We start from the raw sequence: 21,122 nt of genomic DNA on the forward strand, positions 1-21,122 counted from the left end.
AAGTCAGCAGAATAAATAAATCCATATTTACATGTTTAATAAAGATCAGGCACTTCTTCAGCCTCCTGGTGGCGCTAATGGGGGGGCTTCTTACCACACACACACACAGACACACAGACACACACACACACACAGACACACACAGAGACACACACACACACACACACACACACACACACACACACACACACACACACACACACAGACACACACACACACACACACACACACACACACACAGACACACACACACACACACACAGACACCACACACACACACAACACACACACACACACACACACACACACACACACACACACACACACAGACACACACACACACACACACACACACACAGACACACAGACACACACACACACACACACACACACAGACACACAGACACACACACACACACACACACACCACACACACACACACACACACACAGACACACACACACACACACACACACACAGACACACAGACACACACACACACACACAGACACACAGACACACACACACACACACACACACACACACACACACACACACACACACACACACACACAGACACACACACACACACACACACACAGACACACAGACACACACACACACACACACACACACAGAGACACACACACACACACACACGTCCATCTGGGCTCTCCCTCCATTTTTGGTCTTTTCAGGGATGGTTGCTATGGAGACGGTATCCAGGCACTGCTCTGCATCATCATCATCATCATCATCATCATCATCATCATCATCATCATCATCATCATCTGGACATGCAGTGATGCAAAGCGTCTCCACGGCAGTGTAGAGGTCAGTGTGTGCTCCCAATACTCTGGACCAGTCTGAACTGGTTCCACATCAGGAGAGGCTCGTCTGACCCAGAGCTCCACTTTCCTGGAGATGAGAAATGATGAGGAGATGAGAAATCTCTCCAGTCCAGAGCCGCCTGGCAGCAGGAAGTAGGCCAAACGCCAGAAACACCAACGCCGCGCCTGGAACTCCAGCCAGACCTGGTTCTGAAAGGTCCGGATGGAACCCGGGGATGGTTCCGATTATTCAAGTGGGTCGTATTGCTGCCTGTTCTACCTGAGGATACCACTAAGGCATTGTGGGTAATGCAGGACCTGACTCCCTCAGCTCCAGAGGTCCTTCTGGTCGAAGACGATTCTGGTGGACAGGTAGATGGCGACGGCGCCAAAGAAGGCGGAGCTAGCGATGTAGGCGGTGACGGATCCGGCCAGCTGAACGACGACGCCCATAAAGAGCGTGGGGATGACCTGCGACAGCAGGAAGGTGCTGTCCAAGATGGCAAAGTCCAGCCCAATGCCGCGCCGCTCGCCGCCCGCCTGGCCGCCCGCCGGGTCTCCCGCCTGGCCGCCTTCCTCGCCGTGGTGGAGGGGAAAGTGTTCAAACCCGTCGTGCCTGTAGAGAGGCGGTTTGTGGACCCCTCCCTCCTCCTCTGCGGGGGTCGGGTAGATGGCGTCCCGCCCCACCGCCACGCTGTTGCTGTGCGAGGTTCTGGTTTTTCCCGGAAACAAGAAGACCTGCGACGAGACGCAGCGACAGAGCGGTTAGCGCCGCCGATTGGTCGGCACTGGGGGCTCCAACAACTCGTCCTCACCACTGGGGGGCGCCAACACGTACCTCCTTCTGCTTGTGGTAGTGGCAGGTCAGCGTGTACGGGACGGTCTGCAGCGTGGCGTAGGCGAAGCCTGTGAGCGCCGTCATGGCCGTCACCATGATGACGCTGCCGGACAGGCAGATGCCCAGGGCGGACAGCGTGAAGCTCACCAGGCTGCCCAGGTAGACGCAGCGCGGGCCGAAGCGCCGCAGCAGGCGACTCATCGCCAGAGAAAACATGGTGGATGTGGAACACTGCAGGAACAGGCCCAGGCTGCCCATGCGGATGCCTGCGACCAAGAGGACTGGGTCAGAACCAGGCCTGGGTCAGAACCAGACCCGGGTCAGAACCAGACCTGGGTCAGAACCAGACCTGGGTCAGAACCACACCTGGGTCAGAACCAGGCCTGGGTCAGAACCAGACCTGGGTCAGAACCAGACCTGGGTCAGAACCACACCTGGGTCAGAACCAGGCCTGGGTCAGAACCAGACCTGGGTCAGAACCAGACCTGGGTCAGCGCCGGGTCAGAACCAGGCCTGGGTCAGAACCAGGCCTGGGTCAGAACCAGTCCTGGGTCAGAACCAGGCCTGGGTCAGCGCCGGTCAGAACCAGGCCTGGGTCAGCGCCGGGTCAGAACCAGACTTGGGTCAGAACCAGACCTGTGTCAGAACCAGACCCGGGTCAGAACCAGGCCTGGGTCAGCGCCGGGTCAGAACCAGACTTGGGTCAGAACCAGACCTGTGTCAGAACCAGACCCGGGTCAGAACCAGGCCTGGGTCAGCGCCGGGTCAGAACCAGACTTGGGTCAGAACCAGACCTGTGTCAGAACCAGACCCGGGTCAGAACCAGGCCTGGGTCAGCGCCGGGTCAGAACCAGACTTGGGTCAGAACCAGACCCGGGTCAGAACCAGACCCGGGTCAGAACCAGGCCTGGGTCAGAACCAGGCCTGGGTCAGAACCAGACCTGGGTCAGAACCAGACTTGGGTCAGAACCAGGCCTGGGTCAGAACCAGACCTGGGTCAGAACCAGACTTGGGTCAGAACCAGACTTGGGTCAGAACCAGACCTGTGTCAGAACCAGGCCTGGGTCAGAACCAGACCCGGGTCAGAACCAGACCTGGGTCAGAACCAGGCCTGGGTCAGAACCAGACCTGGGTCAGAACCAGACTTGGGTCAGAACCAGACTTGGGTCAGAACCAGGCCTGGGTCAGAACCAGACCTGGGTCAGAACCAGACTTGGGTCAGAACCAGACTTGGGTCAGAACCAGACCCGGGTCAGAACCAGTCCTGGGTCAGAACCAGGCCTGGGTCAGAACCAGACCTGGGTCAGAACCAGACTTGGGTCAGAACCAGACTTGGGTCAGAACCAGACTTGGGTCAGAACCAGACCCGGGTCAGAACCAGTCCTGGGTCAGAACCAGGCCTACCAGGCGGCCCGCCAGGTTTTTGTGTAAAAAAAAAGCTAAACAGGTTTCTTATCTATTGTTGACAAAACTCAAACATCCTGTAGAGGCTTAAAAATGGCAAAACACAAATAAATATGAATATTTTTGCACTTCCGTTAAATTTTAATTGAAGGGGCAGTGTTCCATATTTTCCAAGCACACAAAATCATTTTATAGATCCAGTAACTATGTTACCTTCAATTGTTATTAAAATGCATCAAACATAACTTAAAATAATTTTTATTTTGTAACCCAATGCCTTCAAATTGGGTGTGTCTCTTTAAGAAGCGTTTCCTGAAACTCCGTCTTCAGGAAGTCGTTCCAACATGGCCGTCATGGGAAAAACCCAGGATATAAATAACAGATGAAAAACCATGAATATCACGGCTACTGACCTTGGTTGGTTTTAGGTTCAAATGTGGATAAATTAATTCTCTACCCTGAAATGAAGTGTGTTAAACATGTCAATAATCCCACGTCTGTTATTGATATGAACTTTATTGCTTTGGGATTATTTAGAAGGGATGCATCATTCTGTCTGTTCTTTCTAAACGACGACATCAGGAGACCAGATGTGGATCTGATCAGCTGATGCTAACTGATGGATGCTATGCCAGCTAACAGAGCAGGCTCACAGCTGAGCCATTAACCAATCAGAGAATGAGGAGAGAGTCTGACCTTCATCGTACCGCCGCCGTGCCACGCTCCCCGGCGCCGCGCTGGGGACGCCGCCGTAAAGCCCCTCCCCCACGAAGTCTGTGTAGAACAGCATGAAGGACATGACGGCCATCCAGCTGCAGAGCTGCGCCGCGCACAGCTGTCTGATGACGCGCGGCACGCGGCAGTAGCTCCAGAAGATGGCGGGTATGGTGGTGCGGCAGGAGCGCAGCAGGCAGAGCAGAGGCCCCGCCCCCAGCAGCCGCAGCTTGCACCTGAGCAGGGAGAAGCAGGAGCGAGGGAGTCCGCAGCGCCCCGCCTCCCTGGCGCCGCCGCCGCCGGGCTCCGGCCGCGGGCCGGACCGGGCCGGGCCCCGACAGGACGGCTCCTCAGACACCTTCATGGTGACGATGACGCTGCTGACGAAGATGAGGATGAGGAGGGAGAAGAGGCACTCGGCCTGGCCGCCCAGGTAGACGGCCAGCGGGCTGCGGCTCCAGTCCACGGCGGGCAGCAGGTAGCCCACGCAGCCGCCCACGCTGACCATGAAGGAGAACATGGCGAAGGCGCGGCCGCATTCTTCCTCGTCCCGGTACAGGTCCGACAGCAGCGCCTCCAGCGGCGTGAAGCACACCTGGCCGCAGAAGTCCAGCAGGCCCACGCCCAGGATGAGGAAGCCCACCTGGAGAAAGGCAGCAGCGTTAGAGCTCGGTTTCCCAGCATGCTCCAGGGCTGAGGGAGTCCCGCCCACCTGCAGGGTCTGCTCCGCCAGGGCAGACGGGCCGCCAGCAGGTCGGCGTTGGGGATGATGAAGAGCGCCAGCAGGACGCCCAGCGACAGCAGCCAGATGAAGGGCCGGCGGCGGCCGTAGCTGCTGTCGCACTGATCGCTGGCCGAGCCGATCAGAGGGATGAAGAGCAGCCCCAGAACCGGGCCGATACCTGCAGACACAACACGGGAACCACAAGCATCACAGGGACTGTCTCCCTCTACTGTAGACCTGCTAAAACCATCGGCTCTGAGCAGAACTGTTCCCAAAACCATCCACTGCCCATTAGTCACAATGTTCTTACATACGACCTGCAGGGAAGAAGAAATGTGAAGCATTTTAACACCAGCAGAGAACGACCTGTCCGCACAAACCAGCAGCAAACCTCACAGCTGAGCAGGATTAGAAATGAGGAAACTCAAAGTGAAAGTGACGCCTCGGCCTACTTTCTGATTTATGTAGCTGGTGAACCTTTGACATGGCAGATGTAGAAAAGGCGTCCTGAATTTCACAGTAAACGTCCAACATCAAAATGACGCCTATGATTCAAAAGTATCATGGTTCACATTTTCCATAATGTTCCTGCCTTTTCTCAACCTCCATCTGCTCAGCTTTTTTTTCCAGTTTCCTACATTTAACCAGGTAAACCCGGTTGACATCTGGATCTCATTTTCAAGAGGGACTGTGCAGAAGTCTGCAATACACAGCAACCCGGTTACAGAATAAAACCAATTACCATATTTTCTGGACTATAAGTTTATGGTAATGAGCTGCTTCTCCAGGTCCAGATTACAGAATATCAGTAATCAGGGTTTCTCCCAGTGCAATAAAAGGCTGGCATTGGCCATTGTTCGGCCAGTGGTGCAACTTATACTCTGGAGCGACTTATGTGTTAAATTATGAACACATTATTATATCCTATCACATGTTATTTTCTCACTAAACCACAAGAGGGCGCTCTAGGCCTGTTATTCTACCTCCAGAGTTAGCAGAGTTGTTTACAAGCAACACTGAAGCTGGAGAGACACAGATGGTTTGGTAAACGTGTTATTTATGCTATAATTATCTGAATAACTTTTAATATGTTAACTTACCAGGCATGTTTGTCATGTAACGTTAGCATACCGTACAATTATTCGGCCTGTTGTTGCCTCTATTCTATTTTTATTTTATTGCCTTTCAAGATGACATGTCTGTTCTTGGTGTTGGATTTAATCAAATAAATTTTCCCCAAAAATACGACTGATAGTCCGGAAAATACGGTACTAGATGTACACAAGTGTAAAACAACAGCAGCTCTTCAGAACGCCAGCATGCAGGAACCAGCTCACTGAGATGTTCTGCTCTCCCTGCACAACATCTGGAAGGAGAGGATTCATTCAGGCGCCTCCAGTTCCTCCGTCAGGTCGGCTGCTGCCACAGAACGACACCAGCCTCACGCCAGCTGCTTCTTCTCCATGTGTGCCTGAATCTGGCTAGTTAGAAACCACCAAACAAGAGTTGAAATCAGCAATCAGTGTCATGATTTCAGCCCTTCTGCTCCACCTTGACTGTGCTGATTACTCATTCCCCTGACCTGCACTGTGCTGCTCCATATGTAGTCAGCTCAGAGGCAGATCGTCTGTCGCCCCACTCTCAGCTTTCTAGCCTCTCATGTTCCAAAGAGTTTTCTGATCCTGCCTGTTTTTGACCACAGATTTTTGCCTAGTCCTCCTGCTGTAGGAAGGATTCTGACCTCCTGTTGCTGATCCTGCCAGTCCTCTGATTACCGCCTTCGACCCTCCGGTGCATGACCCCGGATCGTTTCAATGACTGTCCCTCTGGTCGGTGGATTTTGTAGCTGTCGTCTCTTTGTCCCTTGACCCCCCAAGGCCTTCCACTGTCCATTCACCCAACCCTCCCCAGGCTGGATTCCTCACCTACCAGTGTGACCACACCCTGTGGAGCCCCTTCTATGCCATCATTTTTGTAATAAAATGTTTCAGCGAGCCATACTCTAGTTTTGGCTGTTTTGGGTTCTGGCTGATTTTGCTTTACCACAGGTATCAAACTCCAGTCCTCAAAGTGTGAGCCACAGGTACAAAACAGTGGAATGAAATGGATTAATGACCTCCTCCTTGGGTACATAAGATCTTCAGAGCCTTAATGACCTAATTATTCTATTCAGGTGCAGCAGAGACTCATGTGAACGTTGCAGGACGCCGGCCCTCCAACGCCCCTGCTAACGTTACAATCAAAACCTGTTCTGGGATTGCCTGGTATCCCTCCAGCCTCCACTAGGGGGATAGAAAGGAACAGTAAATCCTCCTGGTTATCCTGTCTCCTACTGCTCAGTATTAGAGCTGCAGTACATGACAAAAAACAAAACAAAACAATTGAGTCAATTTTTTCCAAAAACCACAGAAATTTTTATATTAATTTCAGAAATGTTCTAGAAAAAACCCTGGAGGTTTGGGTTAAGGTTGGAGATGTCTGGAGAAGCAGCTGGAGGATGAGCTGCTTCTCCAGGTCCAGATTACAGGATAACAGTAATCAGGGTTTCTCCCAGTGCAATAAAAGCTTGGCAGCCCACCATGCTTTAACTCCCTATTTATGTTTTTAGTAAAATAATAACAATCATTTTAAAAAGCACAATTTGTTTTTCTTTTTTAAAAATCCGGATTGAAAGCATCTCTGCTGCTCTGAGCGTTTCACTGGCCGAGTGGATTTATTCCTAAAAGAGAAGCTGATGCATTTCAAGCCGAACCAATCACAGCGCTGGGCCTCGCGCCGCTTTGTTCCTTAAGTTCACCTCGGCGCAGACGGCGCGCCTCCTTTCACTCCAACTGGACACAGGCTGACCTGTATGGATGTTCACATGTTCATGTTTCTTTGGAGAACTCCACATCCAGGTCAGCGTTTGAACCCGCTGCGTTAGCTCTGGTTGTGCAGCTCTATGAACCGCAGGAAGAACCTGGAGTCTTTCTTTCAGAGGAGCGCTGACAATGATTTATATTTGTGAACAAGTTATGTGGGTCGTTTCCATCTCAACTCGCTGCCCAGCAGGTGGCGCTGTCTGCCCTGTAAACTTCATGTGTGTGTTCCCGGTTGGTCGGAGAGTTAGCGGTTAGCGAACAGCGCTGACCTCATCATGCAGGTTCAGCCGGTGAGGAGCTTTCGCTCGTATTCACGCGTCACGCTGCTTTTATATTATTTTATCATTATTTTTCTGTTTACACGAAGCATCAAACCATATCAAATGTTTTGTCCACTTAGAGTTAATGAGCGCGGAGATCTGAAAATGTCGCCCCATAAACTGGAGCAACCAGAACAGTTTCTGTCCCCTGGTTAAAAACTCAACACACACAAACGTTAGAGCTGCTAAAGCCACATTAGCAGCATTGAATTAAATCTGTCTGTTGCTCCTCTCTGCAGTGCAGCAGGTTGAACTCATCCTGCAGGGCCGGTCCAAGGCTGCATGAGGCCCGGGGCAGAACCTGACTCAGGGGCCCCTCTTGCTGCTAGAACATCAGAACCTCTAACAGCTTCTGTTAGATTTAATCTGGGAGATTAACGTAGATTAACTGGCCAACCTAAAAACAATTTACTGGTAAAGTAAATTAAATTCAGCAGCTTTGATAATCTCAAACAAATGTTACATTTATTTATCTGCGGTCTGTGTAAAAAGTCTCATCCTGTAAAAGCTACAGGAAGTCTTCATCTGCATTGGCTCCATTCCTGAACTGCTGACAGGGGCCACACAAAATCATTTCAAAGCCCACAAATGGCCCCCGAGCCGCACTTTGGACAACACCTCCATAAACTCTATGATGCGAATGGTTTCTATTGAAGCTTGTGTCCCAGAGTGAGAAAGTAAACAACAAAAGCAAGCGATGAAGAGTCTGTACGACCTCACCACCTGGAGCCTCTCACCACAATAAAGAGCTTTATAAAAATCACAGTGGAGAACAAACACAACAACTTCAACCACCAATAAATGTCCCGAGTTTCAAGTTTCTTTGTACAAAAAGAAAGTGTCTGAACGCAATAAGATGGCCGACACATCAAAGTATCAGCCAATCAGCCAGCGGTGAGGATCAGAGCGCATCAATCGGTGCAGCATCTTCCTGCTACTCTGAGCGCAGCAGACAGACCTGGCTGAAGCCCCGCCCACCGCCCTAATATGGGCATAGACCATCACCTCACAGACTGCGTTACCATGACAGCAGTCAGCACCTAACAGATTCAGCATCAGCACCGAGACGCTCAGATTTAATTGATCACCCTCATCATCATCATCACCATCATCACCACCATCATCATCATCATCATCATCATCATGTTTCTGAAGCAACAGCTGCTGAATAAAAACAGCAGAATCAGGTTTTGTGTCCCTTTCTAGACAAACAAATAATGATTCAAAATAAGTATTTAAAATTCAATCTCAGTCCTTTTTGACCAATCAGAGCCCAAAAGACTGATGAGCCCTGATTGGTTCATCAGGAAAACACTGATATTAAATGGGAACATAAAACTTCTGTTTGTAAACAGTTTGTGTTATTATGATGTTGATTTCTAAAACAGAAATGCTCCTGAAGGTGCAAAATGTACTTTCTGCTCATCAATTACTTATTATTAATAAATTCACAGACTTTGGATTTAAAGTCCTAATTACTACATAAAGGTGTTGCTTTAGTCAAATCAGGGTGTTGAAGTCCTGAAGGCCGCTGGCTGGCCTGCAGCTGTAGATGAGCCTCTGCTGCACCACCTGAGCAGAATAATGAGCTCATTAAGGTTCTGGAGAACCGACCCACCCTGGAGGTCATGAAGCCGTTTCAGTCCAGTGGTTTGGACCTGCGGCTCATCTAAGACCTGCAGGACGGCCAGCGGCCCGAAGGACCGCATGTTTAAGCAGATTTATTCATGCTGATAAATCTTGTTGGTGTTTTTATTGCAGCTGTGTAACGGAGAGGTCAGAGGTCGATCTGTGAGTCTCACCCAGCACCATGGTCATGTAGCGCTCCTCCACCCCCGCCTCTAGCAGCAGAGGGGGGACGTAGGTGATTCCAGCCGCCACGCAGATCTCCAGGCCGCAGGTCAGCGAGTTCAGCAGCAGGAGGCGCCCCTGGGACTGCCATCCAGACATCACCTTACCGCCCCCTACTGGGGACCGGGCAAAGGGAGGCGCTAAGGGGGGGTGAGGTCCAGGTGGGAGGGACAGCAGCAAAGACAGGAAGTTGTCCCAGATCGTCTGGAGGACTCATCTTCTTCTCTGCATCGTGGATCTGAGGAGCAGAAGAGGAAGGAAATCAGAGAGGCTCAGATATCAGGATCAGATCTCTGGTTCTGGACCAGAACCAGTCATCCAGTTCTGGTCAGATCGATTGTTTTATTTTGCCCGATGGAATATTCAATGACTTCACTGCACAGCATTCTGGGAGATGAAGGCAGAGGAAAGGCTTTAGCCGCTCAACCTCTCTTAGCGAGCTAAGCTAGCTGGGCAGCATCAACCAACTCGCTCTCTGGTTGCCTAGCAACAACACATTGAGTAATCGGTTTCATCACCACAAAACTGTATAAAATAAAAAATTACGGTGTGGAGAGAAAACTGGATAAAACAGAAAAGGTCACGCCTCGAGTTTATAAAAAACAACAGCCGTATTTTTCGGACCTTTCTTTTTTCTCCTGCTTTGAACCTGCAGCTTTAGCCTGGTGCGGCTTTTATATGTGCGCTTCCAGTTTTTAAAAAAAAACTTTGTAGATGCAGCCAATAGTAAGGTGCGCTCTATAGTCAGGAAAATACGGCAGTCCATAATGATCAATATTGACTGATAAGAAAGCCTTATATCTTGACAGTTGGTCATCTGTTCTGGTTCTGAGATCCACTGCAGAGAATCAGGCAGAACATGTTAGCAGAGGGTTAACCTAAACAGGACTTAAGAAGTTGATCTCAGGCTCTGTAATTAATTACTCACATTTCAATTGACAAAATCAGGTACATTTATAATTTAAAAACCTTTATGCTGCTAAAATTAAATGTTATTCACCGTTAGGTTGTAATCTGTTCAGTGTTTATCTATCTATTTGTCTTTCCAGAGTTTCTCTGATCATTCATGAAGCTTCTTTAGAAATCTGGTCTGTGGATGCTAACATTAGCTGGATATAATCTTTCAGTGGCTCAAACAATCAGCTTTTAACTAAAATATGTAATTATAATTCATTAGTGAAGTTAAAGCAATGGAGTCCAGTCAGCAGAACCAGCAGCTGTTGCCCCCCCCCCTCCTCCCAGCATGTGGTTACCTCCATTCTGGTTTTCCAAACTGGCAGACGCTTTTTCCATTTCTTTCATAAAAATCTGCAGATATATTTTAATAGAGAAACCTGCAGTTTTGGCTCTGCAATAGTCCACAAATAAATATCTGACTATCCGTTCAATTCAACTATTGCAGTGAATTTTTATTACATTGCATTTTTTGGTTTCAATGACCTTTGACCTGACAGTTTTGGCCTATGTGACAGAAGCATCAGGACAGCTGTGTGTCCAACTGCATCCTGATATGCTGCAGTGTTTTGCATATCTGGAGTTTCTGCTGCCTGTCATTACCACGAGCGCTGAGGACCGACTTCGGACTGACTGAGGACCGACTTCGAACCGACTGAGGACCGACTGAGGACCGACTGAGGACCGACTGCGGACCGACTGAGGACCGACTGCGGACCGACTTCGGACTGACTGAGGACCGACTGAGGACCGACTGAGGACCGACTGCGGACCGACTGAGGACCGACTGAGGACTGACTGAGGACCGACTGCGGACCGACTTCGGACTGACTGAGGACCGACTGAGGACTGACTGAGGACCGACTGCGGACCGACTGCGGACCGACTGCGGACCGACTGCGAACCGACTGAGGACCGACTGAGGACCGACTGAGGACCGACTTCGGACCGACTTCGGACCGACTGCGGACCGACTGAGGACCGACTGAGGACCGACTTCGGACCAACTGAGGACCGACTGAGGACCGACTGAGGACCGACTGCGGACCGACTGAGGACCGACTGCGGACCGACTGAGGACCGACTTCGAACCGACTGAGGACCGACTGAGGACCGACTGAGGACCGACTGCGGACCGACTGAGGACCGACTGCGGACCGACTTCGGACCGACTGAGGACCGACTGAGGACCGACTGAGGACCGACTGCGGACCGACTGAGGACCGACTTCGGACCGACTGAGGACCGACTGAGGACCGACTGAGGACCGACTGCGGACCGACTGAGGACCGACTGCGGACCGACTGAGGACCGACTTCGAACCGACTGAGGACCGACTGAGGACCGACTGAGGACCGACTGAGGACCGACTGCTGGACCGACTGCGGACCGACTGCGAACCGACTGAGGACCGACTTCGGACCGACTGAGGACCGACTTCGGACCGACTTCGGACCGACTGCGGACCGACTGAGGACCGACTGAGGACCGACTGAGGACCGACTGAGGACCGACTGCGGACCGACTGAGGACCGACTGCGGACCGACTGAGGACCGACTGCGGACCGACTGAGGACCGACTTCGAACCGACTGAGGACCGACTGAGGACCGACTGAGGACCGACTGCGGACCGACTGAGGACCGACTGCGGACCGACTTCGGACTGACTGAGGACCGACTGAGGACCGACTGCGGACCGACTGAGGACCGACTGCGGACCGACTTCGGACTGACTGAGGACCGACTGAGGACCGACTGCGGACCGACTGAGGACCGACTGAGGACTGACTGAGGACCGACTGCGGACCGACTTCGGACTGACTGAGGACCGACTGAGGACTGACTGAGGACCGACTGCGGACCGACTGCGGACCGACTGCGGACCGACTGCGAACCGACTGAGGACCGACTGAGGACCGACTGAGGACCGACTTCGGACCGACTTCGGACCGACTGCGGACCGACTGAGGACCGACTGAGGACCGACTTCGGACCAACTGAGGACCGACTGAGGACCGACTGAGGACCGACTGCGGACCGACTGAGGACCGACTGCGGACCGACTGAGGACCGACTTCGAACCGACTGAGGACCGACTGAGGACCGACTGAGGACCGACTGCGGACCGACTGAGGACCGACTGCGGACCGACTTCGGACCGACTGAGGACCGACTGAGGACCGACTGAGGACCGACTGCGGACCGACTGAGGACCGACTTCGGACCGACTTCGGACGACTGAGGACCGACTGAGGACCGACTGCGGACCGACTGAGGACCGACTTCGAACCGACTGAGGACCGACTGAGGACCGACTGAGGACCGACTGAGGACCGACTGCGGACCGACTGCGGACCGACTGCGAACCGACTGAGGACCGACTTCGGACCGACTGAGGACCGACTTCGGACCGACTTCGGACCGACTGCGGACCGACTGAGGACCGACTGAGGACCGACTGAGGACCGACTGAGGACCGACTGCGGACCGACTGAGGACCGACTGCGGACCGACTGAGGACCGACTGCGGACCGACTGAGGACCGACTTCGAACCGACTGAGGACCGACTGAGGACCGACTGAGGACCGACTGCGGACCGACTGAGGACCGACTGCGGACCGACTTCGGACTGACTGAGGACCGACTGAGGACCGACTGCGGACCGACTGAGGACCGACTGAGGACCGACTGCGGACCGACTGCGGACCGACTGAGGACCGACTGAGGACCGACTGAGGACCGACTGAGGACCGACTGCGGACCGACTGAGGACCGACTGCGGACCGACTGAGGACCGACTGCGGACCGACTGAGGACCGACTTCGAACCGACTGAGGACCGACTGAGGACCGACTGAGGACCGACTGCGGACCGACTGAGGACCGACTGCGGACCGACTTCGGACTGACTGAGGACCGACTGAGGACCGACTGAGGACCGACCGACCGACTGAGGACCGACTGAGGACTGACTGAGGACCGACTGCGGACCGACTGAGGACCGACTGAGGACCGCTGAGGACCGACTGAGGACCGACTGCGGACCGACTGCGGACCGACTGCGGACCGACTGCGAACCGACTGAGGACCGACTTCGGACCGACTTCAGACCGACTTCGGACCGACTTCAGACCGACTTCGGACCGACTTCGGACCGACTGCGGACCGACTGAGGACCGACTTCGGACCGACTTCGGACCGACTGAGGACCGACTGAGGACCGACTGAGGACCGACTGCGGACCGACTGAGGACCGACTGCGGACCGACTGAGGACCGACTGCGGACCGACTGCGGTCCTGAGGACCGCCTGAGGACCGACTGAGGACCGACTTAGGACCGACTGAGGACCGACTGCGGACCGACTGCGGTCCTGAGGACCGCCTGAGGACCGCCTGAGGACCGCCTGAGGACCGACTGAGGACCGACTGAGGACCGACTGCGGACCGACTGCGGACCGACTGCGAACCGACTGAGGACCGACTGAGGACCGACTTCGGACTGACTGAGGACCGACTGAGGACCGACGACTGCGGACCGACTGAGGACCGACTGAGGACCGACTGCGGACCGACTGCGGACCGACTGCGGACCGACCGAGGACCGACTGAGGACCGCCTGAGGACCGACTGAGGACCGACTGCGGACCGACTGCGGACCGACTGCGGACCGACTGCGAACCGACTGAGGACCGACTTCGGACCGACTTCAGACCGACTTCGGACCGACTTCGGACCGACTGCGGACCGACTGAGGACCGACTTCGGACCGACTGAGGACCGACTGAGGACCGACTGAGGACCGACTGAGGACCGACTGCGGACCGACTGAGGACCGACTGCGGACCGACTGAGGACCGACTGCGGACCGACTGCGGACCGACTGCGGTCCTGAGGACCGCCTGAGGACCGACTGAGGACCGACTTAGGACCGACTGAGGACCGACTGCGGACCGACTGCGGTCCTGAGGACCGCCTGAGGACCGCCTGAGGACCGCCTGAGGACCGACTGAGGACCGACTGAGGACCGACTGCGGACCGACTGCGGACCGACTGCGAACCGACTGAGGACCGACTGAGGACCGACTTCGGACTGACTGAGGACCGACTGAGGACTGACTGAGGACCGACTGCGGACCGACTGAGGACCGCCTGAGGACCGACTGAGGACCGACTGCGGACCGACTGCGAACCGACTGAGGACTGACTGAGGACCGACTGAGGACCGTCTGAGGACCGACTGAGGACCGACTGCGGACCGACTGCGGACCGACTGAGGACCGACTGCGGACCGACTGAGGACCGACTGAGGACCGACTGCGGACCGACTGCGGACCGACTGCGGACCGACCGAGGACCGACTGAGGACCGCCTGAGGACCGACTGAGGACCGACTGCGGACCGACTGCGGACCGACTGCGAACCGACTGAGGACCGACTTCGGACCGACTTCAGACCGACTTCGGACCGACTTCGGACCGACTGCGGACCGACTGAGGACCGACTGAGGACCGACTGAGGACCGACTGAGGACCGACTGCGGACCGACTGAGGACCGACTGCGGACCGACTGAGGACCGACTGCGGACCGACTGCGGACCGACTGCGGTCCTGAGGACCGCCTGAGGACCGACTGAGGACCGACTTAGGACCGACTGAGGACCGACTGCGGACCGACTGCGGTCCTGAGGACCGCCTGAGGACCGCCTGAGGACCGACTGAGGACCGACTGAGGACCGACTGAGGACCGACTGAGGACCGACTGAGGACCGACTTCGGACCGACTTCGGACCGACTGAGGACCGACTGAGGACCGACTTCGGACTGACTGAGGACCGACTTCGGACCGACTGAGGACCGACTGAGGACCGACTGAGGACCGACTGAGGACCGACTGCGGACCGACTGAGGACCGACTGCGGACCGACTTCGGACTGACTGAGGACCGACTGAGGACCGACTGCGGACCGACTGAGGACCGACTGCGGACCGACTTCGGACTGACTGAGGACCGACTGAGGACCGACTGCGGACCGACTGAGGACCGCCTGAGGACCGACTGAGGACCGACTGCGGACCGACTGCGAACCGACTGAGGACCGACTGAGGACCGACTGAGGACCGTCTGAGGACCGACTGAGGACCGACTGCGGACCGACTGCGGACCGACTGAGGACCGACTGAGGACCGTCTGAGGACCGACTGCGGACCGACTGAGGACCGACTGAGGACCGACTGCGGACCGACTGCGGACCGACTGAGGACCGACTGAGGACCGCCTGAGGACCGACTGAGGACCGACTGCGGACCGACTGCGGACCGACTGCGGACCGACTGCGAACCGACTGAGGACCGACTGAGGACCGACTGAGGACCGACTGCGGACCGACTGAGGACCGACTGCGGACCGACTGAGGACCGACTTAGGACCGACTGAGGACCGACTTAGGACCGACTGAGGACCGACTGCGGACCGACTGCGGTCCTGAGGACCGCCTGAGGACCGCCTGAGGACCGCCTGAGGACCGACTGAGGACCGACTGAGGACCGACTGCGGACCGACTGCGGACCGACTGCGAACCGACTGAGGACCGACTGAGGACCGACTGAGGACCGACTGCGGACCGACTGAGGACCGACTGCGGACCGACTGAGGACCGACTGCGGACCGACTGCGGACCGACTGCGGTCCTGAGGACCGCCTGAGGACCGACTGAGGACCGACTTAGGACCGACTGAGGACCGACTGCGGACCGACTGCGGTCCTGAGGACCGCCTGAGGACCGCCTGAGGACCGACTGAGGACCGACTGAGGACCGACTGAGGACCGACTGCGGACCGACTGCGGTCCTGAGGACCGCTGAGGACCGCCTGAGGACCGACTGAGGACCGACTTAGGACCGCCTGCGGTCCTGAGGACCGCCTGAGGACCGACTGAGGACCGACTTAGGACCGCCTGCGGTCCTGAGGACCGCCTGAGGACCGCCTGAGGACCGACTGAGGACCGACTTAGGACCGACTGCGGTCCTGAGGACCGCCTGAGGACCGCCTGAGGACCGACTGAGGACCGACTTAGGACCGCCTGCGGTCCTGAGGACCGACTGCAGACCGGCCGGCTGCTCCGGCTCTCTGGTAGCCATAGTTACACACCCATCAGGCCTAGCTTGTCCATAAGAGGCAGCCTGAAAATAGAGCCAGTGGAGGTTAAAGGTCAGGAACCAGGGAGGAGAAGCCGCAGGAGGCGCAGCAGCAGGTCGGTCTGCAGCTGCAGACCGACCTGCCTGACCACCGGGACCACAGGAACAGGCCAGAGACAGCGCCCCCTGTCTGCTGACAGGTTGTCCTGGTGTCCAGCTCCGTCAATGAGTTCAAAATATTTCCTTCGACCAAGACTGATCCGAATTAATCGCTTTCATCTCTCTGGTTTCCGTTTGTTTTGGTCCTTTCTGATTATGTTTCCAGTACAGTCTCCATGGGACGTCAGGACATCCTACATTGTTTCAAAATGGAGGCCGACAGACGGCGAATGTGAGTTTTAACTGATTCTGCTTCAATGTGTAAACGCAGAAACTATAAAATACTTCATCTGATTATTATGCCATCCAAGAGTGCATATTTTTTTTACTTCCTTTATGGGACAAGAAATAGTTTATGGTAAGAAATAAAGAAAATTAGACATTTCTCTAAATGAAGGTCATAAATAAACAAATAAAGTTGATGAAATAACAAAGAACATCAGAAGCTGACAGGAAGCATCAGAGAGGAAGGGACTGGGTAAAACCACATCCTTTTCACTACATGTACAGTCAGATGATGAAGTCTGGATCGGGACTGAACTGGACTGGATCTGGACTGGATCGGGATTGAACTGGACTGGATCTGGACTGAACTGGACTGGATCTGGACTGGATCGGGATTGAACTGGACTGGATCAGGACTGGATCGGGATTGAACTGGACTGGATCAGGACTGGATCTGGACTGGATCGGGATTGAACTGGACTGGATCAGGACTGGATCTGGACTGGATCGGGATTGAACTGGACTGGATCAGGACTGGATCTGGATTGGATCGGGACTGGATCGGGATTGAACTGGACTGGATTGGGACTGAACTGGACTGGATCTGGACTGGATCGGGATTGAACTGGACTGGATCTGGACTAGATCGGGACTGAACTGGACTGGATCTGGACTGGATCGGGATTGAACTGAACTGGATCAGGACTGGATCAGGACTAGATCGGGACTGAACTGGACTGGATCAGGACTGGATCTGGACTGGATCGTGATTGAACTGGACTGGACCTGGACTGGATCTGGACTGTTCTGTTCTGACCCAGTTCTGACAGTTGCTGTTGCATATGGAAATGTGGCAACATAAAGAATACAGAGGTGATGGTGCTCAGACCCAGTGGCTCCTGTGAGTACTCCTCTGTTGACCTTTGACCCTTGGAGGTGCATTTTAAACCTGTTTATTTTAAACCTGTTATTACAGACCTTGGTTTTAAGGTGGACAGTGATTTTAAATTGGACAGCCACATTAGAGCCGTGGTTAAGTCCAGTTTTTATCACTTAAGGCGATTGGCATCAGTAAAATCTTTTCTTTCCAGGCAGCATTTTGAAACAGTGATCCACGCTTTTATTTCGACTCGACTGGATTATTGTAACTCTCTATATCTGGGAGTCAGTCAGTCACTGCTCTCACGTCTGCAACTGCTTCAGAATGCGGCTGCAAGACTTTTGACAGGAACTGGAAAGAGAGAGCATGTGACCCTGTCTTGGCTTCACTTCACTGGCTGCCTGTTTATTTTAGGATCCGTTTTAAAATTCCTATGTTTGTTTAAAATCGCTGCATGATCTTGCCCCGGCTTACCTCACTGAGCTTCTTCACCTCTACATACCTTATCGATCTCTCAGGTCTGTAGATCAGTTGCTCTTGGAGGAACCGAGATCTAGAAGGAAGCTCAGAGGGGACAGAGCTTTCTCTGTCGGGGTCCTAAGTTATGGATGACCTGCAGGTCAGAGGCCCCTTCACTGTCCACTTTTAAAGCTCGTCTTAAAACCCTTCTATTTTACTTGGCCTTCAACTCCAGCGAGATCTAGTTTCATATTGTATGTTTGTTTGTTTTAAACTGAAAGAGTTTTTATTTTTTATCTATTTTATGTGCAGCACTTTGTATCAGCTGTGGTTGTTTTAAAGTGCTTTATAAATAAAGTTGGTATGGCAAGTAAAACTGCTGAGAATCTTTGCTGTTCTAGTTAATAAGGCTGATATCCAGGAATTATTATTGAAGTTGAAGTCTGATAAAAACTCACGTGAAGATCAATTCATTCTTGAAAATTGATCTCAAAACGTGTTAGCTCATGTTTTCATCATTCACATCCTAAAAAGGTTCTGGTCTGATAGACAAGCACATCTTAACATTAATAATCGTTTATAATGTTTTATCTGGAACTAAATTGAAAAGAAACTTTCTTAATGAAACACTCATTAAAGTTGTTAAAGATCTAAAGTATCTGGAGATGAAGAATCTATTTGTAATTTTTGTGTTAATTTCACATAAAAATTGCATGACATGTTTTAAACTATGTGAGCAGCTTCTGTCAGTACAATCAGTGACTTTGATTCATCAATCTATTAGATCTACTGTGTTTTTGGCCCAATAAAGGGATTATTGTAAGATAATTCACAGATATGGTTCAAATTACCAATCAAAGACCGTCGGTTGAACATCTCAGCGTCTCACTGGTATCACTTCAAACTTTCACACTTGCTTTTTTTCTGTTGAAATCCTCTAACGGAGCCCCGCAGCCAGGAGCCCCGCAACCCGGAGCCCCGCAACCCGGAGCCCCGCAGCCAGCCCCAGCCAGCCAGGAGCCCCGCAACCCGGAGCCCCGCAGCCAGGAGCCCCGCAACCCGGAGCCCCGCAACCCGGAGCCCCGCAGCCAGGAGCCCCGCAGCCAGGAGCCCCGCAGCCAGGAGCCCCGCAACCCGGAGCCCCGCAACCCGGAACCCCGCAGCCAGGAGCCCCGCAACCCGGAGCCCCGCAGCCAGGAGCCCCGCAGCCAGGAGCCCCGCAACCCGGAGCCCCGCAGCCAGGAGCCCCGCAACCCGGAGCCCCGCAACCCGGAGCCCCGCAGCCCAGGAGCCCCGCAGCCAGGAGCCCCGCAGCCAGGAGCCCCGCAACCCGGAGCCCCGCAACCCGGAACCCCGCAGCCAGGAGCCCCGCAACCCGGAACCCGCAGCCAGGAGCCCCGCAACCCGGAGCCCCGCAGCCAGGAGCCCCGCAATCTGGAGCTGCCGAGCGGCCACACTTCCAGAAAGCTCCTCGCGGCTGGAAGCGGGCTAACCGCACACCGTTTAGCCGCAGGCTCCGCCGCTGTCCCACAGTCTGCTGGGTCGGAGCCGAACCGGGTTCCAGGACGAGCAGCGACCATATTTGGGTTAATGGAGAATCTGGAGCTGCGGTTTGAAGGCGGCGGATGGAAAAACACTCAACAAGTTTCAACACTAACGGTAGAAAGTACCGAACAACGAGCAGCCCGGGGTTTAAATGACACCGGTACCTTCACGGATGGGATTCGGAACCGCGGAGATGGACTTTCCTGAACAGAACCTTCTCCGTGGATCCTGCGGGGCTCCTGGAAATCCACGCCGCGACTCGCTCGCTCCAGACGGCAGTTGCTCAACTTCCAGCGAGTCAACGAGTCAGCAGCGGCGGCTGCCGTAAAGCTGCTGCCGATGCTGAAAGCGACTTCCTGCGCGGTTTTCAAAATAAGGCCACATAAATTAAACAGCGCTTTATCCACTGATTAATAAAACAACTGTTCAGCAGATGCGTCCGTGATTCTACATATGTGTAAGAACCCTAATTTTCACAGTAAACAAGACGCACTGCAGCAAATGTTCAGTGATCCTACAACTGCAGTCAACAAGCTTTTCTTTTGGAAGCCAGAAAAATGTGACCCAACTGGAAGTGGTGACAAAAAGCTGATCTTTTTGTTCCCAGCCTGTTAAATCTGCCTTCGCCAGTCAAACCATAGCGTCCCAAAATGGGCACTTTTAAAGTCAACTTTTTGACGAGCCGTAATTTTATGGCTCAGTATCATGACTTTGAATCTCAAATCATGACTTTTCTCATAATGATGATGTAAAAGTCACAGTGAGTTTTCATCCTCAAAGCTTACTTTGAAACTCCTAACTTTTGATCTTTATTATGGTTTTTGTATGTTGTAAATAAAATTTTGAAGCTCAAAATTAAGACTTAAATCTAATCTTGTCTTTAAAACTCATCAATTTTACATCCAAAGTAAAATTAAAATATGGTGTCTCCTTCTACTCTCATAACTAAATAAATAAATAAATTTGTTACCAAAGCAGGAAACTAGCACTGCATATCACCCAAACATACTACTGACAACACAGAGGTGGCAGCATCATGCTGTGGGTGGAGCTCATCAGGACCATCCTCAAGGGAAACCAGCAGAGGAGCTGAGATGGGGTCAAAGTTCACCTTCCAGCTGATCACCCAGATATGTTTAGATCAGAACTGATCCAGGAGTTATAATGGTCTAGTCAAAGGCCAGATTGAAAGCAACTGAGAATCTTTGGAAAGACTTGAAAG

General features: G+C 53.6%; 1 protein-coding gene across 1 annotated transcript; it reads right to left on the reverse strand.

The window, feature by feature from the left end:
* Nucleotides 1-465: 465 nt before the first annotated feature.
* LOC129356223 (solute carrier family 45 member 3-like) lies at nt 466-20,224 on the reverse strand. The gene is given in 7 exon segments (XM_055025820.1): nt 466-1,568; nt 1,669-1,934; nt 3,769-4,429; nt 4,499-4,515; nt 4,518-4,688; nt 9,494-9,780; nt 20,065-20,224. Coding segments are annotated over 6 exon segments (1,674 nt in total). The 5' UTR covers nt 9,642-9,780; nt 20,065-20,224; the 3' UTR covers nt 466-1,157.
* Nucleotides 20,225-21,122: the final 898 nt, after the last annotated feature.

This window comes from Poeciliopsis prolifica, unplaced genomic scaffold (assembly GCF_027474105.1).
Source record: "Poeciliopsis prolifica strain line A6 unplaced genomic scaffold, Auburn_PproV2 SCAFFOLD161, whole genome shotgun sequence".
Classification (NCBI taxonomy): domain Eukaryota; kingdom Metazoa; phylum Chordata; class Actinopteri; order Cyprinodontiformes; family Poeciliidae; genus Poeciliopsis; species Poeciliopsis prolifica.